The sequence below is a fragment of the Pangasianodon hypophthalmus genome, chromosome 20, assembly GCF_027358585.1.
Source record: "Pangasianodon hypophthalmus isolate fPanHyp1 chromosome 20, fPanHyp1.pri, whole genome shotgun sequence".
In the NCBI taxonomy this organism is placed as follows: domain Eukaryota; kingdom Metazoa; phylum Chordata; class Actinopteri; order Siluriformes; family Pangasiidae; genus Pangasianodon; species Pangasianodon hypophthalmus.
Window position 1 is genome coordinate 8,257,523 of NC_069729.1, and position 26,307 is coordinate 8,283,829.

The 26,307-nt window shown below is 39.6% G+C and overlaps 1 protein-coding gene across 11 annotated transcripts in view; it reads right to left on the reverse strand.

Moving 5' to 3' along the window:
• The window catches only part of plekha6 (pleckstrin homology domain containing, family A member 6), a 103,072-nt gene that overhangs the window by 36,925 nt on the left and 39,840 nt on the right, over positions 1–26,307 (reverse strand). For 3 of the 11 annotated variants that reach the window (XM_053227309.1, XM_053227308.1, XM_053227303.1), the window contains exons 1-5: positions 11,091–11,259; positions 9,320–9,403; positions 7,689–7,821; positions 5,802–5,909; positions 3,689–3,761 (exon numbers count right to left, since the gene is read on the reverse strand). In XM_053227309.1, coding sequence (XP_053083284.1) covers positions 3,689–3,761; positions 5,802–5,909; positions 7,689–7,821; positions 9,320–9,403; positions 11,091–11,146 — 454 coding nt within the window. In that variant the 5' untranslated portion in view covers positions 11,147–11,259. Of the gene's footprint in view, positions 1–3,688; positions 3,762–5,801; positions 5,910–7,688; positions 7,822–9,319; positions 9,404–11,090; positions 11,261–11,355; positions 12,154–25,576; positions 25,941–26,307 lie in introns of those variants that run through there. The other 8 variants (XM_053227311.1, XM_053227306.1, XM_053227312.1 and 5 more) reach the window with 5 other exon arrangements.

Genomic DNA, 26,307 nt, shown 5'->3' on the forward strand with positions numbered 1-26,307 from the left:
TTCCAAATTAGGCCCAAATTTGACCAGATGGTGGCGCTGGAACGTTGGCAGCACTTGGCCCAAATTTGGCCAGAATGTTCCTTAGACCCTCCACAATCAGTGTGCCAAATTTCACAACTTTGTACCAGATGGTTCTATGGGCTGCCATAAACACCCTAGCCAGAAGAAGAAGAAGAAAAAGAAGAGGTACAATAACGATAGGGTGCCTATGCACCTTCTGTGCTTGGCCCCCTAAACCTAATAAATTTGATAATGGTGAGTTGTAATTTCTACCACCATTAACAAAAAAACAGAAAAGAAAAAAAGAAAAAAAAGACCTCCTGGATTTGATTTACGGACCATTCGGTCCACCATTCCTCCATTACTTGACCCATAATGCCTCATGGCCTTCTAGATGCCACTTTGAGCTACAATTCACACATTGAAGGAGACACCGTCTTGGAGGGAGCAACTTTCCGGATTGTCCATCAATTCAGCATGTTTATGAAAATTTTGGCAAAACCCAGTTACACTGGGAAGCATTTGAATGCAAGAACCAATGACATGAGGATTAATTTTCACTGGAGAATGCTTTTTATGGACTTTATTGACTTTAGTGTCAAGGCAGGCTGGAGAGCTGAGTTTACTGTCTATTCCTTTTAGTACAGTTTAGATTCTTTTTAACTCAACCTCAGTTGTTGTTTAATGTTCCTAATATTTAGTAGTGTATGTCATGGTTGATATGATTAGCTTTGCAATTAGATTTGTGATTTAGTTTGTCAGGCTGTATTTATCATGATGTCACTAGTTTGGGAATGGTAGCTTTAGCGAAACACAAAGCTTATTTTTTTTAAATTTCATGTAGTCGTGTTATTGCTGATTCCTGTTATATGAAATTAAAAACTAACCTGTCATCTCTAGTCTGGTTGAGTATTATCAGGCTAGTATTATAATTGTTCGCAATAATTGTTAGTACCAACAGTAGTAATGTACTTTGCTCAAGACAGACAGGTCTCAGGATCATTTCTGTCCCACATTTACATTTGCCCAGCAAAAGTTTCCTGTAGTTTGTTTCAACTGAATTATCAGCAGTGCAGGTATATACATAATGTGCCATGTAGCTCTCTTATATCTGTGCATGTGGCAGGAAAAAAGGCAGCTCTTCAACTTACAGTATGTAAAAATCCAGGATCAAATGCGTGGGATTCTTTCCCTTCAGGAACGACAGTGTATGAGTTCAAACAGTCAGTAGTGGGTGGAGAAACACAGGTATTCCCACACGTTAGAGCGGGTTTAGCGAGCTCAGAGGTCGAGAGAGAGAAGAAAATGTGTGGTCAGATGAAAGAGAAGAAGGATTTTGGAAGCTTTTGCCCGCTGATACCGCCATTACCACATCAATAGTGATTTATAAAGAGGGTAGGTCTATTATGGACAAAAGGTTCTTTGGTTCACTGTTTACAAATGGATATCGAGATAGAAAAACTGTGAGCAGTTTCACTTTTGTTGAATATGGAGGAACAACAGATCAGTGTTCTGAATATGGAAACAGTGCAGAGAGCCAGACTGGAGCGACCGGAGCAAAAAGTTGCAGCCTGATCTGCCCTCAGTCCTGAGGGGGTGAAGGGACACAGGGGTCGCCTCTCATTACCTCACTGGAAGATTGGAAAAACGTTGCCTGGTCTGATGAAATGCAGTTTCTGTTGCGACAGTACTGTAGGCTCGGATTAATCAAAGGACCCAGGCAGCCTTGTGTCAACAGTTCAGGATGGTGGAGGTGGTGTAATTGTGTGGGGAATGTTTTCTTGGCACACATAGGGCCCCTTTTTGAAAACCCCATTTTGTTTGAAATGAAACTGCATTTTCCTCTTGAGCACCAGGAGACTGAAATTCTAATGACCGAATCCTTTCATACACCCCAAAACTTTCTGTACTGACACCTCTGAACACTAAAAAGTCCACAGCAATTTATTGAATGAAAAGAATGAGCAGGAAAGAGTTAGAAAGATACAGTAGGGGCAGTGAGTGTTACATTGCTGACGATTGTAGTTGACTCAGAGAAATACATAACAGAGAAAGAGAGTTAGAGTTGGGAAAGCCTGGCTCACACTGACAAGCCTCCAGCTGATCCCACAGCACCCCAACCTGCATGCCAGCTTTTCAGCCTACACTTCCTCTTCAGGCCCACTCATTCACTGAGTGCACCATCAGCGCCTGCTTTAAAACATTTCACTGAAAAGAGGATAATATGAATCACCTAGGCAGATTTAAATGTGTAGGCCGAGCTGCTATGTACTGTGTGGGGGGAAAAAAAATCAAACAGTAATTGAGCTGCATTGTAGACAGGAAACACATAGAGCCAAGCATGCAGGCCACTAGGGGGCACTAAATAAGCTCAGCATTACAAAACCCTGGTGAATATCTCCACAATAATCCCACTGAACCACAAACAATACTGCTTAGTGATTTAGACATTACAGTATCAGCCTGGATGTAATTAATACTTCAGTCTCACTTAGGTATAAAAAATACTTCAGTATAAAAACATTTCTATTAACCATCTTATAACCACAGCACACATAACCACAGCACACAAGAACTATGTATCATCATGTTTATGTATTGGTGTGTTTTGCCAACACTCCCCACATGTATAGTAGAACCGGTATATCATAATAAATTAAGCTGCAGCCATTTATGCAGGATTTATCGTAACTATGAGTGGAAAAACTATGATTGGTGGAGGACTGGGGGAGGAGCTAGCTGACCTCTGTCCTCAGAGGCTGTGCTGTTCACATGACCTTCACAATTGGGTCAAAATGAGAAGCACTCCACACACACACACACACACACACACACAAACCATAACCCAGATGTGTGTGAAGGCTGTCTGTGGGCAGATGTTCTACAAGGATCTCATAAACCTTCATCATAAAACACACATTTGACCAGCCATGAAATTACCCGTAAACGTGACTAAATAATGCCCACTTTTAAGTGCCCTTTCATCTCTTGCACCCTTATGATGTATCATCATAAGGGTGACTCACAGAGATTAAAATCTACGTGGAGGCATTTGAGCAATGTGTGTCATCACTAGTATCATGAAATTATATAATCATTAAAGATAAGATATACAGTTAATTTCTGTATATTCAAATGAATATTCGGCGAAAAGACCTAAGGCCGTCCGTGCATGGAAGAGTTCTGGGATCTACTGCAAAAAAAATACAAATCTAAACGCTTAGACTAAACATACAATACTGTAACACGTAAATTGACCATGAAGAACAGTATACTCTCATCAGACTGTAAAGAAATAAGGGTTTTTATAACCAACATTTCTACCCAATTTAGAGGATAGGCCCAGTTTCTAACCATATACACAAACTCAATACAAATCCAAGTGCTTTCCTAATGTGTCATGGTTTTCACAGTATAGCAGCATGTTAATCAAGAATTTGGACACTTTAGTTGTGAATGATGCTGTCTGTTGTGGTTTATGTAAGACCAACTATCTGAGGATGAAATGAATTTGTGCAGAACAGACAGGATCAGAGGACACTACATTCAAATGAATACAGAAAGGATATGTTCAGTTGTAGGTAAATGGCATTTGGATAATCAAATCTTGAAGGTGTGGTCACCACCAGCAATATGAATATAGAAAGTTATTAACATAACCGCACACAAAAATGTCTTCACAACCAACCTTTATAGTAGAAGAGGCATCGATCTGTGAGCACAAACCAGCGCTTGTTCCACTGCTTCACACCACTGCTGGCCTGCAATAAGAACATTATAATCATAATCAAACTCTAACAACAGCAAATCATCAGGTTTAGTGATGGACGGTTGTGATATTAGATAGGAGGAATAAAATCTAATATCTCTCAGTAGTTTGACTATGAATCTATTAAGGCTAAACAATGCATTACAGTATATCAAGAGGTCTAATTGATGGCATAATAAGAATTATTACACACACACACACACACACACACACACATGCACCTAAAGACAGATAAAAAATCTGAATGTGTTTTGCTAGTCTGTAATGCTTTACTGGCTTCATGCCATGTTTCCTCCATATACCAAACATGGTAAACAGCAAAGTTTGCAATGCTTTCATAAAAAAAAAAAAAAAAGTAATTTGTACTGAAACTGAGACCCCACAGTCTGTGATTAGTCTTCTGTTATTTCCTCCTTTAAATGCATTTGTGGGGAAAAAGGAAAACAGAGTAAATAATCCACCTTGCTGGCCTTCATTATGCTTGCGACTGTATTTTACAATATTTTAAGTATTTACCGTATTTTACATGATGGCGTGTCACTGATCTGTCAGCAAAGCGTGCTGAGAGATATCAGCGCGAATGTGCACGTAATCTAAGGGGTGTTTCACTCTGTGTAATCACCTGACAGAGATCTGACAGAAATGACAGACTGCATGAATCTGTAGTGGGGGCTAGAAATAAATCAGCCCTAAACTCTCCACCATTCTGTGTATTTATCTTACACCCACTGCTAGTGCTGATGCACTCCATTCCACAAAGTTCTTAAAACAATATCACATTGTTAAGAGCAAATAGTCTGATGTAGATGCCAAAAATGATATATTAATAGCTTTTTAGATGTGAAAGATGGCAGTGCTTAGCCCTGTTAGCCCGTTTATACCAGCCACCCTGATTATGTTTAACTTAAGATAACAAGTAACCGGAAAAGTCACACTTGTTCACTTTGTAATAAACAGCTTCAGTTCTGTATTGCAATTTGGTATTTAAAAGATGGCCTTTATAGGACATCAGCACAATAAATCCAAACGGTTTCTCTGTATATCCCAGCCCAGAAGAAAAATGAGATGCGAGGACAGGGTTAGGCATGGGACAGCACTCCTGAGTCCTGCTCAAGCCTTTGCTCAAGGACCCCTAGTGGCTGAGCCGCCACTGCTCACTGTATTCTTTCTGCACTCTGAGATGAGTAAGCTTAGCATTTTATTAAACTCTATACACATCTACATGTAATGTTAACGTAAGACTGAAATAATTTTCTTTTGGAAAAAAAAAAAATTGGTGTAAGTGGCAGATGTTATATTTTCTTAATCAAGTGTCTCTGTGCATAGTCACTGGGCATACCACAATGAAACCCTCATCAATACTGAATCCAAAATTACTTCACTAGTCCAAGAAAACCAATATGACATGGTCAGTCCAACATGAAACTTTATATGCTTGGCTTAGTTTCTCTAATCATTGAAAAATCAAAATGGTGCTACAGAATAGCGCGAGGTGGAATCCCGATGATGGCACAGCCATCTCTGGCCAGCGGCCAACGAAGCAATATTGGCTGTGCTCTCTGGATGGAAGGGATGATATTATTCTCTCTCCTCTGTCAATCACAGCAACACCAGCCAATCAAGGGTGGCTGTGAGCACATGTATGTGGAAGAGGGCAGATAGCTCTTTTGTCAGGGTATGCTATGCTGCCTGTGATGCAGCATGAGCAGCCATTAGAAAAGATGCTGTTGGCTGGCTTCATGTGTCTCAGAACATACAGTGGGGAAAAAAAAAGATTTTTTATGATATATTATGATTCTTGTCATTTTGATCTATAAGCAACAAGGCAAAATAAAAGTAGTCCCTGTCACGTGACACTTATTTGCACTCTGACACACACATTTGTCATCAAGAAGAACACTAAGCATGGGAAGAGATTTTGTGTGAGGTGTAGAAGTAGAAATAGAAATAACACATTGCTAAATGCTGAACAGAAAAATTAATTATAACAATATCAATTGTCTCAATGCAATATTGCTCTCACAATCTTTACCTGTTTATGGAGCCAGCCTTGCTTGGTCACTTCAGCCTTTGGGTTACGGCGCATGGAATTGGAGCGCTTCCCAAAAGTGGCAGCTCTCTTAGGCGTCCGTGAAACCAGCTACAAAGAGGCATAGGAAAATGGTTATGCTTTGCTGAACACCAGACATAAACACAACACATAGACAATGCGGTTGATGGATAATAATAATAATACTGGGTTGTTGTGATATAATAAATTAGATGATGATTATTTAATCACGGTTTCTGATTGCATGATTTTTTTTCTTGATTGCGTAATTCTGTGGTTTCCCTGCTCACACACTTGACTCAGCTCACACAGGACATTACTTAGTAAGTCAAGCCAGATGCTTTGAGTTTTTAGTTTATTCACATATGCCTGTAATACCTAGTGAATTGGCATCTCAGCACGCACTGTTTTTTCCACTGTATATTAGAACAACAGGGACCAGGACTGAGAACCTCACTTTAGAATAATGTATTATATAAGTAAGGAATAAAATATTTACATTTACGGTATTTGCCCTTATCCGGAGCAACTCAGAGAAGCACTTTGCAGTCTTATATCATACATTGGATTTGTTTTATTCCTCTTATACCACATTGATTTGCTAACAGCTGCAATTTATTAATTTATTAATTTATTAATGAACAATATGACACAATTTTTAACCCCTATAGTAACATTTAATGCTGTGGATCTTCTGTGACTCAAATTATTTCTTGATATCACTTACATTATTACAGTTACTATATAAACACCAGCTATGCCTCACAAGCATTACTTTTTTCTCTCTATTAAAGTCAATTAAAAAAAAAACAGTAGGTTGCCATGTTACTGAGAAATCGAGAACTGGAAGCCTGAAGTCCTGAAGACCTTCCCTTGGCAGAAAACTTACTGACTGTTACAAAGCACTGACACCTGAGACTCCTTCCATACACAAACAAACATCTCCTTACAGAAAACTTCACCATATCATTCATTCATTTTCTTAATGAGATACAGCCTCACTTCCTGTTTGGTGGGTTTGCTGTCAGATTCGTTGGCCCATTGCGGGCAAACCGTTTGGAGTATTCGAAATTCTTTTAATAATTTTTGTGAGGCTCACTCTGAAGATGACGTATGCCAAATTTGGTGATGACTGGACAATATTTGTAGGAGAAGTAGTGAAAAAAAAAGTTTTTGACAAAATCCAAGATGGCGCAAAATCCAATTGACGTCATAGAGTGCGTTAAACTCGTCTCGACCCAGGGAATCCTGGGATGCCTGGCTTTTAAATTTTGGACACAGTTCAAAGGTTATGACAATAAATGTACTTTCAAATTAGGCCCAAATTTGACCAGATGGTGGCACTAGAGCATTGGCAGCACTTGGCCAAAATATGGTCAGAATGTTCCTTAGACCTTCCCCAATCAGTGTGCCAAATTTCACAACTTTTTACCAGATGGTCAAAAAACATTTTTGTATTTTAGATATTTTTATATTTTAGATTTCTTTTGATAACACCTTTGGACCTGAGATACTTTTTTCAACAGTCCTGAAGACATTTCTCTATATTGGCTGCTTTTTTGCAACATCTAAAAACTACTTGTTGGTTGTTATATAAAACATTTTTTGTTCACATTACAAATTCAGATAAAGCCATACAAGGCATCAGTGTGACTGTTCATATTGGTCTAAGAACAAATTTCAAGTATTTACGCATAAGCCTTTAGTTAAAGAATATTTTTAAGATCATGAAAAAAAATATCCAATTTGCCATGTCCACACTTTTGACCATGTTTTTAATCTAAACCTGAATATTGATGTTCACTGTATCTATCTATCTGAGTTTCAGCTTCTTCTTCTTCTTTTTGCAGTGTACTGCACTATACTGACCTGTGAGTGATTCTGGGCCTCTGGAGTTGAATGAGATGCCATGCTGAGGTTGTTTGCATTGCTGTTTGCCTCAACGGCGTTGTTTGCGGGCCCTCTGCTACCCGTCTTGCCATTCATGTCCAAATCTGAGCTCCTGCACACACACAGGTACAAACAGTGAGCCATCACCTTTACGCAGAGATCGTTCTCAAACCAATACACAGAGTGAGCGCACTGCAAAAGAGGACGACCCAAAAATCTAAAAGTTACAGAAGGACTATGGGAAGGAGGCAGACATGCACACATGGAGCCACGTTATTTTTATCCTCCACTGGCAAAAGCACAAGGCCGCACCCCAGAGGCTGTAGTTTAAGAACAGGCGATGGTTTCGAAAGAATGTGATTTTTAGCAGAGAGTCCAGACGACAGAGGGAGAAAGAAGAGATCGCACACTGCAGATGCTACCCTGTATTCGTCATTCAATTATATTGATCCCTGGTCTGGATTTTCCAAGCCCTCTCTAGAAGCCATTGATCTGCTGACCAGCAAGACAGACAAATTTACAACAAGTCTTTGAAGCTTACAACCAACTGAGACTGAAATATGAGCTTGATTAAATAGGAGCAGATCTTAACCAATAGGTCTAAGAGAGGTGGATAATTCAGTCTCAGAAGCTATTCACTCAAACTTGGAGCAAATCGTAAGTGATAGAAAATTACGGCAGGGTTTTCATTTATAAAACTAAGTTGTTATAATCTCATCCAAATATTCATGTAAAATAAGAAAAGCATCCAGTCAGTCATCATAAACACTGCAGCAAATTGGATGCATATACAATGATAACGATTAGCCTACTAGCACACGATCGTGCCCATGCAGGAAGCTAAGCTTATTAACTTGTTTTAATTTCAACTGAGATGAAAAAAAAAGCCACATTCCACTGTGTAGAAAATGAAATGCTTCCGACCCTGGGAAGACCTCTACATTAGAGGCATTAAGCTTTATTAATGTGCTATGGAAGCCCTGTATTGATCCTCTACAATGCACGGAGGATGAGCACGGTGGAGGTGTCGTCTCCGTGGGGGCTGGACAGCTCTCTAAACATAAAAGATTTACTAGCTCTCCGACAAATTCAAGGAAAATTGAACATCGCTTCAAGTATGCATTGTGGAATTTACATAAAAATAGCTCAAGCCTAAGGGACGTTTGGATATTCGTGTGTTAGTCAGGATGATATTAAATGATGCTACTGAATAAAGCACACACACACACACACATTCAGAAAACACATAAGAGGCTCCCATTTGTCAGAGGAGACCAGGATTGGACACACAGTGAAACCTGGGTCTCTGTTCGGGCTTTCCATGTCACCTGTGTCAATCTGGACGCTCATATTCATTCACAGATGCTGGGTTTCTCATTCTAGCAACCATGATATAATTCACATTTTATAGCCCTAGAATGAAAATGCCTCATTTATCACCTTTGCCCTTTGCTCATTTCATTTTACAACATGGTCTGCATTTTTGACTATCCTCACTGCATATATATATATATATATACATATAAAACCTGCACATCTGCAATTTTAGACAATTGTTTGAGTGAATGAATTTTTAAAAAAAATTCAAACAGAAAGGATGGCACACTTACAGCAACTCTTTTGTGATCTGTCCGTTCTCCTCCAGACGGGTAGGGATCACTGGGAGCCCAGCTGGCCCGTTCGGCTCATTCTGACTGGAAAACAGAAAGCAGACGAATAGTGGTATAAATGTTTTGCAAGCTCCATGACACTTTTCCAGACTAGTCACAACAATTCTGTAAAATACCAAAGCAGAGTCGCCCAACTTGCTTAATAATTCACCACTTAGCAGTATAGTGTTACGCTCAATCAATACACACACATTTAGCTGAGTGTGTGTGTGGGGGTGTGTGTGTGTGTATGTGTGTGTTTGACCATGGCCATAACTGTCCAGAGGGTTAAACAGTCATGAATAAATATTTGAAGTGAAACTAAACATGAAACTGGGGCAGCATGAACAGCATCCTGGCCTAGAGTGCGAAGAAATTTATCATATCCAAAGTCCCGGTCGCCAACTGAAGGTATCACGCTCCTGTTCTGCCTTTAACCTGACAGCCACTCACATTCAGCCACTTGTGACTGAGCGCAGTATCTCGTCCCACTTTAGAGAACTCAGATAGGCTGCGCTCCAGGGACTCGCGCCCCAACGGCAAGTGCTTCGAACTTGTACAGAACGCAGCTGCTTCACAGGAACTGATTTAACTTTCACTGAAGTAGGAGTGAGTAGATCTTCTTTCCTGAGTTGTAACACAGCCTACTGAAGCTGCACTCCACCGTGAGACGCAAAAAAAACCCACGATCATAAATGTATGACTGCATTGTGAAAGGCTGATGAGGGCTAAAATGCCACGTGATGCTACGGGCTGAGTGAAATACGTTTGTTCATCATTATATTATCATAATATTGGTTTTTGCAGTCACGATATTGCAGAAGCCTGCAATATGCAAATGAGCGCAGTAACAAAATAAAGTTTGATACAGATTGTTTTAAATATCTTAGAGGTTCCAGATAAGGTTAATGCAGGCCAATCTTTAACTGGTTTGTTTTAATACTGTATATTGAGAGGCTTGTCATATATTAATATCACAATATACTATTTCTGGCTATATTGTGTTAAGTACTATTTAGGCTCATTTCTATGGCACTGAGAGTAACAATAAAGTCTGCACCTGATGAAAATATGTAAATAAACCTACGTAAAGCGCTATTTACAGTATTTGCAGTACAGTGCGTTCTGCAGCTGTTGTGCCATCAACTGAATTATTAAGAGGGAAAGAAGTTCAGCATTCTAAACTCTGTATTTCACTGTGACAGGGGAGTAGCTGGTTAAGGGTCTAGATGACCACAAAGCAGAATTTATGTGAACCATGGAAGTGAACTGAAGATCTCTGGCAGACGAGAGATGTCTCACTTCCTACGACAAATTGTGCTTTAGAATGGCATGCCAAATAATACAAGCACAAGCTGTCGGGGCAGACACACACACACACACACACACACACACAATTGCATGTAAAGGACAACAGACAACGGTCAGGAATCCAGTGACTCTAAAGGCAGTTGGACAAATCTAGAACATCAGCGGAGAAGTGTGTGTGTGTGTGTGTGTGTGTGTGTAATCTCTTAGGGTCTTGCGACTGAGCATGCTTTATCATGTATAACCCAGAAACCTATATAGAAACAGAACCAGTCCCTGCACTATATCCAACACATAAAGGACACAATAACATTCTCAATAACATTCTACTCCGCTCGTGCTTTTAAATCTATTTCACATTTGACAACACTCATATTTTTTGGAGCACATGGTCAACACTGACATTAAACACACGTCTACCCACCAAACACTCACACAATGCTGAGGTACAAATGCCTGTAAGGATCTCCTACGAGCCATGGATGTCTCCCTCCAGCACTGCAATGCAGTCCTGCCTGACCTCCAGCTCCGAGTTTCCAGTCATGCTGCCTCTGCAGCTGCCTGCCTCTCTCTCGCTCACTCACTATAAACTTCCCCCCATCCCTCTCTTCCTCTCCCCTTCTCTCTCTCTCTCTCTCTCGCTGCCGTGCTCCGCCAAAGCGTTCCTGCAGTGTCACCACCTCACCTACCTGACTCGCCGGTCCGCTCGGAACTTCAGCATATTTCCTCGGATCAATTATATAACAAACACGGTGAGCACCAGATGGCCAGAGAAACAGACAGCGAGAAAGAGAGAGAGAGAGAGAGAGAGAGAGAAAGAGAGAGAGAGAGAGAGAGAGAGAGAGAGAGAGATCAGCTGATGCCAGGAGCGTCTGTTGGGTGCTAGATACAATAATTGCTGTCCTCCTTTCTCTCCTTGAGAAAATAGCCTCTATCGTTCTCTCATTCTCTCTCTCTCCCTTTATTTGCTCTCCCTCTCTCTCTCCCTACTCCGTACTCTTTGCCTTCACTGTCCTTCGTTTCCTCTCTCTATATCTCCCATGTGCTCTCTTGCTTTCCCAGAACTGCACTGCTCAGCTTGTTTTGGTCTCTACGACTGTCTATCTTTTTCTCTCTTCCTCTCATGTCTTCATTCTGCCCCCCCCAACACCCACATGACCGCCCGACACCGAATGACCCATGTGGGGGGCCTGAAATCAGAGGGCAAAGATGTGGACATTCATTAACGATGACCAACAAACCCATGGGAGAGCCATGACTGCAAAACGTGACACAGAGTGGGTGCGGCAAATGGAAAGGGGGCGGGGCTTAAACCATGTTATCCATTCAGGATCCTCCTTCTTCCTGATCTTACCCAGACACACCACTGTTGCTAAACACTAATAAGATCAGTCATCATCATCATGGAGCAGCTACTACAGCCATACCTCAATGTTTGGAAGATACAGATGATACGTCCATTTAAGACATTTGTTATTCATGTGAGCCATTTGCCTCTATCATGAAGGAGTTAGCTTTTCTGTCGCTGACAAGACGGAGTGCGTTGCTTATTAAAAATATGTTCACTCCATTTAAATGATGCACTTGATTTATACGATCTGAACACAACATTTTCTAATTAGCATCCATTATGGCTAATAATGTGATGTAAATCTATAATAATAGACATCATTTGTTACAAGAAATTATACAGGGGGATCCAGACCTTTGACCAGAGCACTGCTGCCATGATCAGATCACAGACCAAGGACCAAGGACCAAGGATAGGTTCTTTAGATCTTCAGATCGAGCTCGAAAACAGCTCTCACACTTCACCAAACTTGACTCTGGATATTCATGAATTTCTCATGTGAATCATGTGGTTGTGAAGTACATGTGACTTTTTTCTCTAAGGGTATACGCATGCAGTTTTGAGGCATTTCATGTTCACTATGAAAATTAATTCCGTTCTTAATTTTCCACCCAGAGGCACGGTGGCTTAGTGGTTAGCACAGTTGCCTTGTACCTCCAGGGTTGGGGGTTCAATTCCTGCCTCCACCCTGTGTGCATGGAGTTTGCATGTTCTCCCCATGCTTCTGGGGTTTCCTCTGGGTACTCTGGTTTCCTCCCCCAGTCCAAAGACATGCATTGTAGGATAACTGCCATCTCTAAATTGTCTGTACTGAGTGACTGTATGTGTGAATGTGCCCTGTGAATGCTTGGCACTCTGTCCAGGGTGTCCCCTGCCTTGTGCCCTGTGGCCCCTGGGACAGGCTCTCTGCAACCCTGTGTAGGATAAGCGGTACAGAAAATGGAAGAATGGATGGATTTTCCTCCCACTCTTCAAGTAAAGAAACCACAAGGACCAAAAGTTTCAACTGACAGCCATGTTGTCCTCGTAAAAGAGAGTAGCTATGGCCCCTACCACCATGTCTTGTGACCTTATCAAGTCTATAGATGCACTGTGCTGCCTTCTGAGTGTATCTGTACAAAGAGTTTTTGAGTGTGACCCTGTGTACTATATGCAAAAATCTCCGCCTTCCAGTGTGCTGTTTATAACTTCTGCATGAAGTGGTAGACAGATGTTTATTCTGGATTTAAGCCCTGAAGTTATAGACTCTGACCTAAACAACGATGCTGCATTTATTCTTGCTTACGGTTGAGCTCTTGCTGCTGCTTTTCAGATGAATATTATGATTAACATTCTAAGGAACGCACAACCGAATGGAACAAGGAAGGTCATCCAGGGGGGTCAGTTTGTTATCAGTGCTCTTGGGGTTTCACAATGAATTCTATTAATAAGCTCTCAGACAGCAGTCTCACTCATAGATCACCCAGGGACAGTGCGGACAATAAGCGGCTTATGATTTCTGTCGAGGTGGAAAGATTTCTTTCCGTTTTGTTTTTGGTTTTTTTTGGTTTTTTTGTTGTTGTTTTTTTTAAACCTGACTGATTTTTTTTTATTTCTTATAAGTAACAGGATTGATGTCATACAGACACTCAGGGTTTTGTTCTGGCAAGTCAGCTATAAAAAAATGGCCTATAAAAAAACAACATGCAAGGGCATGTTCACAGGAAGGGATTTGCTCCTGATAATATTTACAAATGCATCAGTATTAAACAGTGACAAATTCCTGTCAATCAGTCAATCCCAATCTAATGAATGACATGTCTTCTTTTGCTTTGACTTGGCAAAACAGATCAGTGTATAAAACTGTTTCCCCAAGCATTCAAGTTCCCTACACGTGTGAGGAGTTTATGGCACGGTGCCTACTCTTATTGTACTCCGTATTCCCAAGCCACTGATTCAGCTACTGAATCTTCTCCAACAATTCCTTCATAAAAAAAAACAAAACAAACAAAAAAAAAACATTACATTTGGCCTGTCACATGAAGAACCCTGATAGATTCTTCTTCATTTCTGGCAAAGGAAGCCTTCGTGCTTGCTTATTTATTTGTTTGTTTGTTTGTTTTTTACCACTGCCACTTCTAATCCAGAAAAATATATCATAGTAAATCTTAAAAAAAAAAAAAAACACTCCAAACAAAAGGTCATTACAGAATATTGGTTTTCTATGAATGTCAATAGAGATGACAAACTCTAGTGTAATTACACTGACATCAGAGATTCATTTCATCAACGATGGGAGAAAAATATGCACAGCAATGCCAATACGTCCAGTCACGTCAAGATGAATCTTTAACATACTGTATGTGTATGTGTGCGTATATCTGTGCATCCATAAGCCCCTCCCCAATTCCTGTTTCACCAAGATGGCGGTCACTCACATACACACACACACACACACACACACACCAGTCACCACCACAGCAGCCACATCCACAGCGGCACGGCTGCTGGAGAACGCAGTGGATGAGTGGAGGGAGGGATGGGGGATGGATAATTAGGCACCAGCGCGGCACGGTAAGCCACTGACGACGCAGCACGGCTACAGCTATACTGCACAGCGACTCCACACATGCTGCTAAAAACCACAGCTTTCACTCATTAACTGGCTCCAATCCACATAATGTGTAATAACAGCATTCTCAGTACATTATTACTAGAATAAAAAGAAACAAAGAAAATAAGGAAAAAGAAAACAAATAAGAATAATATAAGAATATTACATTTGTGGATGTGGTCAGGTGGTCAGCTAATGGTCATCTCTTGCCACTTCATGGTCATAAATAGGGTGTACTTAGTTTTTGTCTGTAAATATTTCTAAATTTACATCTATGCCATCAGCAAATGACTATGAAGTTAAACTGCACAATGTCAGCAATGGTACAGTTTCTACACTGGCTGAAAAATCATTTTCAGTCATTTCATAAAGTACCCCATTATTATCACATTAACATTATTAAATGAAACTGACATTCCATTCAATTCCATTCAATTCAGTTTTATTTCTATAGCACTTTTAACAATGGCCATTGTCACAAAGCAGCTTTACAAAAATATATAAATTAAGTTCTAAACTTATGAATTTAGAAATGTATCCCTAATGAGCAAGCCAGAGGGAGTGGTGGCAAGGAAAAACTCCCTGAGAGGACATGAGGAAGAAACCTTGAGAGGAACCAGACTCAAACGGGAACCCACCCTCATCTGGGTGACTGCGGACAGTGCAATTATAAATAATTCCCTTCTATAACTGTGTACTACATGATCAAAAAGTGCACTTGTGTAACCAGGAAATTCATCATAGTTTTCACGTGAAGTCTATTTTGTTGAAGTTATCAACTGATCACTTATGGAGACTTGAGTGCAAGACTGATCACGACAATTGCAGTCCTAAAGCTATCATAACAAGACTGTTCATATCAATTATAATTCATCAAGTGACATGTTTTTTATTATTTCCTCACATTTCTGCAAATGAGAGATACTGTTTTGTATCTGAGAAGCTAATAAAAACCATCTCTTGATCTTCTCTTAAATTTACAAGAAATCTTTCCTGTTACAAATTAGAGCTAAAACAAATCGGCCATGTTTAAACTGAAAACCCGAACAAAGTGTTCTGTATAGTGCAGCTGATTACTGGAAGTGATTCAGTGATATCATGGTCATTTATGATGTGTTGATGAAGTAGTGCAGACCCGACCATATGAATTTATGATGCAATGCTGCATTTATGCGCTACAATACTCAGTTACAGCCAACCTGTAGGTATGAAAGAGAGTAAGCTTGTGTTTAGATATATCACAGTGTGTGTGTGTGTGTGTGGATGTCCACAAAGCTTGTTTCATAATACATCACTAACTCTGTTAAATGCCAGTCTAATACCCTTATTCTCACATTGCAGCTCAGTATCAGTTCATAACACTTAAAGGAAAAATCCACCCTGAACAAATTGCATATCAATCTAATGGCATCCAAGATTTATTTTATAATGAAATTGAGTTGCGTCTTTTTTTTTAGTTTAAACTGACATTACCCACAATGCCATTCGAATACTTGCTGATAGTGGCACCACAGGGTTTTAGCTCTCACTTCATCTCCACCGCAAGTGATGCAGCAGTGCTTTAGTCCATTAGTCCTTTCACTTCCTCATCTGTACACATCTGTATGCTCAAACGTTCATGCCATTACAACTGTGCTAGCAATAATAATTTCCCCCGTGACTCCACACATAATTACACAGCAGACAACTACTAACTTCACATGGGAATAATGAAAATACAGCACCAACCTACAAATTAGCTCAAGAATCACGAATATTTCAAAATAAACATATGTAACATTGTGTCTCAGGGTGTACTCTTCCTTTAAAAGATTTAATATTTGAATGCATTTGATGAAAATAGTGAAAACTGATGAAGTACGGCATGTGATGATTTCAGATTTGGTTCATGTTTTATGTGTATATATACAGTACGTGCATTTAGCTTTAGACCTGCTTCAGATGTATACTGCCATCTAGTGTTCGGATGCCTGCAGTACACTCGCTCTTTGAACGTTATAGTAATGGGATCAGACAGTCAGATGGTCGGTTACTCACTTAATGAGTGAAAATACCTCTTTTAGGCAAAAACAGAACTTTATTGGCCACTAATTACAGAAAACCAATTGTATTCTACTCTGGATAAAGTGAAGAATATGTTTTCCCCGTTCCCTTCCTTGTGCTGTACAGTTCATTGCTTATGATTGCTTATTAAGAGTGTCCTCTTACAGCTTTTTACTCTAGAAGACAAAAAGGAGAGAGAGAGAGAGAGAAACCCTGCAGGCAGTGGGAAAGGCAAGCCGCATTAAAACCATGTGTAATTTATAATAAAACACTCTCCTGTGTAGTCGTGGAGTTTTGATCTCTCAGGCTTATCCAAACAGATCAATAACTCTTGGTGCAGAAAGGCAGCTGATTGAACTTGGAGTTTTTGCAGCCAACTCGGTGTAGCACAACACTTTCAACACCTCGCACAATTCTTAACAGCATCTGACATCCACTCCTAAATCTCGAATGCGTCAGTTTAACACGGCGCATGCGTTTGCGTTAACTGCAAGCTGGAGACGTTTTGTAATGAATCAGTTCACTCAGCCAATAAATCACTATGGTTTAAATCACTATGGTTCTACTTAACTTCACCGGCACATTAATTTGCACCATACAATTTAATTTAATTTAAACAAGTAGAACCCGACGCCAACGAGTCTAGACCTTTGTACGCCTCAAATACTCTTAATATACACCACTATGTTTGGATCAGTGCCAAAATGTAATCAGTTCACCTGGATAAGTCCATACAAATCCTACATGCAACCACTTTTTTCAACAAGAATTACACTGCCAGAAACTGGGCCTTGAGTTCCTGAATGTAAGCATGTAAGTAACATCTCTGTATGACAAACAGGAAGGAAGTTATTAAACAGAAATTATTTCAGATTTTTGACCTTGACCCTGTTTACATAAATTCCAAAATCTAAACAGTTCATGTGCTTGTAACAATGATAATTCCATTCATACTACAGCGTGGTTCATGTGCACGTTCGAATACATTATTGTTTCTATAGTAACAGCTGTTTAACAAAGTAAAACGTATAATCGTTGATGGGGTGAAGTTTTTGGTAGGAGATGTTTATTTAATTTTTATGGAAGGAGTCTCGGTTATAAGTGCTTTGTAATATTCATTGTGCTTTGCAAAGTTTACCAGTAGAGATTTTCAGGACCGAGGAGTTTACGTTTTCCCGCTGACAGACTGCTTTTTTTTTTGAGAGAGAGAGAGAGAGAGAGAGAGAGAAGGGGATACTGGTGAGGGTTTATCATGGTTATAACATAAGTGAGAACAGCAACTAACTTGTCTCTCGGACATTCCACATTAAATCTAACTATAACTATATTATATAATATATTATATGTGATGTGTCATTCATTAATAAATTAAACACTGTATTCGTTTTTAAATTTTTTTTAAAACTTTAAAAAAAAAAAGGGGGCAGTCGTGGCCTAATGGTTAGAGTCGGACTTGTAACCCGAAGGTCGTGGGTCCGAGTCTCAGGTCCGGCAGGGATTGTAGGTGGGGGGAGTGAATGACCAGTGCTCTCTTACACCCTCAATACCGTGTGTGTGTGTTCACTACTGTGTGTGCACTTGGATGGGTTAAATGCAGAGCACAAATTCCGAGTATGGGTCACCATGCTTGGCCACTTGTCACTTCACTTCAAATTGCTGAATAAAACATGACAGATCATGCAGGTATACAAAAATAATGCATTTCTGCTGCGCATCGTGCTGCATCACACCCCTCTGCTATGCATTATTTTCGAATATCCGCACAGTCTGTCATGTGTTATTCCTTACACAGATCCTACAAACATTCATCCACTAGTTCTTGAGATATTACACTAATCTCAATCTCAGACAGACACACGGACAACCTGAAAACACCGCCTCAATACTCTTCTACTGTATACTATAAAGTCAAACAGCACTACTTGTGTTGAAAGGAGCTTCAGTATGATGTGTATAATATATGAGTCCTGGGATGAACACAGGAGAGTCTTTATGATTATGTTTGATGTATGTGTGTATGTATCACGTTTGAACAAATGCCTTTATGTAATATTCCTAGCCTCTGCTAAATTCTGCTTCCGTAGATGGCAGATTCCACTGAATTTACAGAATTTCAACACAATCTTGTTGTTACTTAAACCTATGGCATTGAATTCTTCATTCTAGCTAGCCAGAGTAAGTGTTGATTCATTGTCCATAACACCACAGCTCTGACATGTAAATAACTCACTGCGCATCATTTTTTAGTAGCTGGAGAACTCGTATCACAGATGTTCATCCAGAACGTACATTACATGGAGCTACTGAAGGTGTTGTTCTTAACCAGAGAAAAAGAATCATTTGAAAAGATGCGGTGGAATACGCAGAATAAAGCACTCTGGGTTGTGTGGGTATTGGAAAAGAATCAAGTCATAATTAATCCTAGAATTAATACATCACACCACCTCACTGTTTATTTTTTTCCCCTTGGAATTGTACATCCTGCCCTGTTTTATTCCTTCCATCATACATTTTGATTTAAGAGGCTGAAATCTCAAAATAGAGTGAAAATCTAAATGGAATTTGGGGGGAAGAAAAAATAAAAAGGAGTTCATCAGGTTATATTTCTCACAGGCTTTCAGTGAATCGGTGGTCCATCAATCTTGTGAGCTGGGTAGAGTGTATATATCTGTCAGACTCATCCTGATGACATCATACACAGGGGAGTGATGAGTGTCTAGTGTCTGGTTTATTGGTTTCTTTCACCTTCTCTGTCTCTCCCTAGTAAATGGAGCACTCTTTAGAGAATAACTTCTATCCCTCTAATATTATAAAGTAGGCCATAGGAGTAGGCCATCTTGCATAACAATAGGTTTTATTGCTTATGACCACATTTTTTCCAATGTTTGTAAATCTAAAGAGCTAGATCTTAATTAATCTCTAATCTCACTGAGCGCCTTTCGAGCTTCAGTGAAGCTTCCATTTGTTTCATTGTGCAATCCTGCCTTGACAGTTTTCTTTATCGTGTTTGCACACTAGGCCTGCTAAACATGTACGACAGAAACCAGTATGAAAAAAAAAGGAAGCTCATGGAGCTTAAAGCGTATCAAAAAAACACACCTGATCCTTTTGCCAAATGTCAAACAAGACTGCAATTACAGTCAAAGTTGCCAAAGCGAACAAAGCAATGGCTTACTGGCGCTGGCTCCTGAAGAGCAAAGAGATGGAGACGTACTGATGGAGCTGCGGATGCCGCAATCAGAGCAGAGATCATCAGAGATAATAAGTAATCTGGCTGTGCATAAATCATGCTCTGACAGGTTAAAATACATGCCAATAGTAGCACACACCTTAGACTAACTAGTGTGTATGCACTACTGCTCAGGATTTCAGATGGTTTATTTTCCATTCGCCGAAAAAACTGTGAGAGTTCTTTGTGTGTGTGTGTGTGTGTGTGTGTGTGTGTGTGCTGTAACTATAAATCTGCACACAGAACGAAACTTTAGCCTTGTATGGTGATTTCATCAGCTGCCAGAGTCTGGCACATTACAAAAAGGCCTAAAGAATAAGATAGCGTATTGATCTCTTTGAGGATATTTGATCTTGGAGTATCTTGCCTGGAGTATCTGCAGTATCAGTTGAGTCACCTGTGGGCTTTTTAACTGCACAAGGTTGTTTAAGGTGATCAAATGAGCCACCACATTCATGACAAAAAAAAAGGTTGGGGAGAATTTCGGAAGAAAAAAAAACTCCGACAGAAAACTGATAGCATAATCATCCAATACATCTTTCTTTAAGAGGTTTTGCTGATCAGATGCAGGTTTGGAAAATCTTATGAAATAAAGATATTAATACTTATTGTCAATATACAACATTGTTCGAATTATATAAACAAGCTTGATATCAAAGAGAAATAGGATCTCTTTGCTACATAAAAAAAAAGACTGCACGTGGTCTGAAAAACAATGTGTCAAGTACATGAAACGTCAGAGTATCATGTTTGTTTTGTAATCCTGCTAGTATTGCTTCTTTCTCAAGACTGTCCAGCAGGACCTGAAATCTTGAGCAATAGGTACCTCAGTGGGCGATGGGGTGCTTGAAGCATACCAATGAAACAAAGAAACGGTGAAGACTCCTTTCATGCACGCAAGGGCGTTAACAAAAGCTGAAGAAGAGATGGCACTAGACGGAGTGGAGGATCAGGGCTAGGAATGCACTTTAAACCAAATTCGGAGATTACATTTGGAATCTGGCTTCTTCAGTTAGCCGAAAAATAAGACACGTCGAAGCAGCAGACTGTACATCTGAAGGACTGGAAAATTCCCTATTCATTCCGCCATTAAATCACTACTAGAGCCTTTAATCTGAATAATAACATGCGGATGGAAATAGAGCTTCCTCCTCTGAACAAGTATTAAACATGATTTATTCAATGAAAGATGTTCACTGATGTAGCCCGGATGTGAGTTAAGGAATGAATCAAATTAGTGAGCAGCAAACGGTTACCCACGCCATCTGCTGAAAAAAACACATTGAAAACATCAGTATAAGTGATTTTTGGGTTCAAGATTACTGTTAAGTGGCTTTCTAGTGCTTGAATGGAGCAACATAATGTTTATACTTTGTAGTTGGTACAAGGTCTTGAATGGAAACTTGAATGGAGCAACATAATGTTTATACTTTGTAGTTGGTACAAGGTCTTCCTTCTCACAATCTCAGTTTATGTAAACTAATCCCCACATTTCCACTCCTCTTCCTCACTGGCATTTGAGTACAAAAGTTTGCACACCCTTAGACAACATGAAAAAGGCTAAGTTTGTTAGGTTTGACAAATGTTCCTTCATTAGACCGAGCAAAAAATGGTCAAAAATGGTCAAATAGCGATTGATATTAATATATTAATATCAATATATGATATATATGATAATATATGATATTAATAGCGAGAAAATAAAAAAGACACCAGACCAAAAGTTTGGCATCGCCCTTGCTAAATGTGATATTAATATTCTCTAATAATTTGCACGCTCTGCAAATGAGTGTGTGTGCATGGTGATATTGATATTTCCATGCCACACACCTAGTTTTCCCAGGATAAAATCTGGATCCATCATTCCCCCGACCGGGATAAAGCCCTTAATGAAGATGACTGAATGAATGAATTTGTATGCTGAACCGTTGCCTAATGAAATAGTGGTGCATTTCCTATTTTCTCCTTTCATAAACCATGGGGGCGCAAACTTTTGCACTCAGTTTTATCACTCCTCTCCTAAATGTACCACTTTTTTTAAGGAAAGATCACACCGCAGGGAAAAATATGAAGTATACCAGTCCAATAAAATCCCCACCACTGCTGGTGCATTGCAGATGAAAGTCTCATTTCAGAGTTGAGATGAAATCAAACATCCATACATCAATGATCTGAGCTACGTAGCATGCAAAGGCCTACACCAGCATAGCCAGAGCATCCACATCTACCTAGCATAACTTAGATAAGATAGGCAAATGTGCAGCCTGGCACTTAGTTACAGGTAATTTGATACACCCATGACTGGGATAATTATTACACACTCTTTCCGTGTGTACAGTATGTGCATAAGTAAAAGAAAATGCTGAGTGAGTGTGAAAAAAAAAACTTTAAAAACTCAGTTTGTTGAAATAATGAGTGAGAAAGAATGGAGTGGGGCAGCAACAACCACACACACACTTCCAACTGCACCAAAGATGAAAGAAAATGTATCTCGGCTTACAAAACTATCAATCTAATCTGCATAGGAAAAAAATAATAATCTTTTATAAATAAAAAAAAAAAAAGATAACAGTACAGCTAAATAGGCCTACAGTAATTTGTTTTCCAACCATGACTTATTGTTTCGTTTCTCATTCTAAAAATAAATCATTTCATTCAGGAAGCCTAATTCCTAATTTGAGTATATTTACCTCCTGCTCGCAGAGACGGAATAAACTACAACAAGCCTACTGTGCACAGAAAAACCCCAATCATTCACTGCTTTACAGTTACCAGATCATCTGGTTTAAACAAACACTGACCCGGCAGCGTGCTATTTAATTAGCTTGGTTGGGCTAAACATGAAAACAAATGTTGACGAGTAGGAGTTGGATTGGTTCCTGAAGTTGGAATGCACCGTCTGCAGATGCTAAACATTAAAGCGTTAATGTAGTTTTAAGTGCTCTTTTGATGAGGGAACGGTGACTCAGACATAATGAGGCCATGTGGGTGTCTACAGTTCGCTCTGAGGGTAATCATGAAATTAGGCCTTTATGGTGAGCTGAGTTTCCAATTTAATGATAAATTTTAGGCCAAGCAAATCTTCCCTAATCCTCCGTGCCCCTCTGATGGTACACTGTAGGCCACACTGTTACAAATACTGTATTGTGTAAACTGCAGCAAAGAGATTTTACAGCTTAACACAATTACAGTATATACAGACATTTCTATTTCAGACCTAATCAGGAGCTTTATCACCTCCTGTTCATGCAACTTGGCCTCATTTATCAATCTTTTAATAACGTTGTGTGTAAATGTTTTCATAGGTCACATTTATCTAATAATTCCTGTCAGATTTACAAATGTTTTGGTAGTGCAGATTTTCTTCGTACTCACAGATGTATACTGATAAATGCCTATCACTCTTAAATTGACAAACGCGTTCACAACATGGCTGATTTACATTTAATTCAACTTAATTCAATTTTATTTGTATAGTGCTTTTAACAATGGACATTGGACATTGTCACAAAGCAGCTTTACAGAAATAAAAAGATTCCAATTAAATTAAACCAAAATAAATTGTAAATATGTGAGTTTATAGAGTTTACATTTAGTGACACCCATAAAACTCTATAGAAGGAAAAAGCTCACAGACAGCTGGAAAAGATAAAATGACATCTAAATAATGAAAAAGCGCCTCCTAAACATGGTGTGAGTAAAATATTCCAGCAACACAGCTCAGCCATCGCAGCGTGTCACCTAACAGTCACATATTAACTCTTCCTCCTGTTACACGGTGTCATTTCTTTTGCCTTAACTGAAAGGCTAGTCTTATTTGTCTTAAATTATGGATTTGTTTTGGATTGCTTTCTTTCACGTCATTAATATGATAATGAGTTGCACAAAATTTTCACTTTGTAACCGAAATAAATAAGCTGTTTATATTTGTCAACGTAATCCATATTTAAATGTTTACTAACTCATTATATGATTATACAAATTGAAGCCAAACAATCTTTTGAAATAGAATTTACACTAACGTGGGAGCTCTTGTAGGATGCGAATGTTTTTTTTAATTAACTGGATTCTCATGAATACCAAATATCTCCTGTGAACCATTTACGAGCAAATTTGTTTGCATACAGTTTGATAAATGAGGCCCACTTAATACAATCACATTTCTGTAACGTCAAATAAAAGTTATAGAAGATTCCATGAACCAGATAAAAAGATCTCATCTATGCACTATTTTAAACTTCTACTTGATTGGTTGATCGAGTCAAACTTCACCATCTTCTGAAAGCACGTACGGTCTTTATCATCTACCCTATCTACATAAACATACTCACGTAGCTGCGTATATTCACACACACACACGCACACACACACAAATGCTTTTGTTTAAAAAGCATTCCTCAGAACAATACATCTTTCCTATGGGTGCTGAAGACAAACTGCGCTATGACAGACTCTCATAAGACAAACTGCGTGGCTTTTTGCCAGCTTGCAATAACAGGGTGTCTCGTGCCAACACAACAGCGCTGTGTTACTGCAAATCAACACAAATTTCGACAGCTGCCTTCACCTTAGGACTTCTCCTTCATACACAGGCGATCATTAAGTGATCGTTAAAAACAAATCCTAACAAACATGTCCTGCCGGTTTCGTCTAGGTGTGAAAAGACTGTCCACCTGAGCAGCCGTAAAAATATCCATTCAGCTTCCTGATGACTTCATGAAAGGCCAAACAAGACATTCTGGCAGACAGACAGGTGTGTCTGAGTTTGAAGTGTGCCAAACCGGATATTGTGACCAGTTATTAAGCTCTGAGAACCTCCCAGATTTTGAAACAAAACGATCACCTATAGAATCCAGAGCTTTTCAAAACTCTTCTTGTTATTAGCTTTATCAGCTTGGTTACTGTTGGGCGGTGCTTACTGTTCTTAAGTGTTAGCCTTTTCAAAGGCTGCCAAGTGGACTATTATTAAATGAGATATTCCAAGTGTCACTTTTATATCTGTAACCTCAAGTTCACCCTCTCCCTGATCCCTGCACCAAACTCAGACAAAGAAACACGGTCCTCACTCAGAGAGTATCTCCAAGGCAATAAGATGGCATCAGTGTCTCTTTTATGAAGCTCCAGAAAAAGCAAGAATTAAAACAGAGAGAGTTTCTTGGGTGGTCAAAGTCTTCTTTAGGGTTTAGCAGTTATGTTTTAGCAGTTATGTGGTCCCAAGGTCAACGTAGTCTAAATCATTTACCTAGATACAGACTTAAGGCAAAAAACAAAAGTTGTCACAACAACTCTAATGATGATTTCTGAAATCTTGAGACCTTTCCATTCATTCTCCCATCACTCCTAGCTGTTACTGATAGGAATGCCAATTGAGTGATGGACAAACATTGAAGTAGGAGCTGCAAACTAAGCAAGGGAGCAAAGTAGAGACACAAAGCCAACTAGTTATTCATTAACATCATGAAACCTAAAAAACACACATAAATCTTTAGATCTTTGTTTTGCTCTCTGCTATACACAAGCCATCTGTAATGCCCCTCACACACACACACACACACACACACACACACACACACACACACACTCCACATGGTCCCCTCTCACCTCCCATCCAGACACAACAGCCCATAACTCGCTACGACCGAATCAAGAGCAAGTGTTTACACGAGAAAAACAACAAAGATGTAGAAGACCTACCGCGCTGCACCCTCATCCACCATCTCCTCTCCTTCTATCATCATACTGTTTCGACTCCTGCGACTCCTACTACTGCTTGCTTTTCTTTTTTTCCCCGTCTCTCACTTCCTGGCTGAAAAAGCAGCCAGGATCCAGGGGTTGGGTATGAGTGGAATTTAAACAAGAAAAGCAAAAACAATCGCTTCTTTGCGAGTGATATCTCTCCTTTCTCCTTCAGCTGAACTCGTGCTCGCATATGGATTACATTCCCAGTGGAACAGCCAGCTGGATTTAAACACCACGACCGATCCTGCTGTCTCTTTACACACACACATACACACACACACACATACACATACGCACACCCTTACACACACACACCCTCAGCATGGCCCCAGCCTTCTTGCTTTCCTCCACCCCAGCTCTCTACTCTAATCATTAACTCCTATAGGGCTGGGCTTCTGATGCATAACTCCTTCAGCAAATTCTTATTATCCATACACTAAATTACTCAACAAAGTTAAGATTTAAACCCAGAATCTTTCTGTTTCAAACCATTCACCTGCAGTATAGAAGTAAATACAGAGAGGTTCAAAGCTAATGAACCACAGAAGATTGCATAACATCGCATAGCACAATTTACCCAAGGTCTCAGCCAGTTGGATTGGATTTCTGCGTGGAACGGAGGAAGTTTTCCAGCTCTGAGCAAAGTCTGTATATCTAAGTGTTTCAGATGCCACAGATTCAGACTC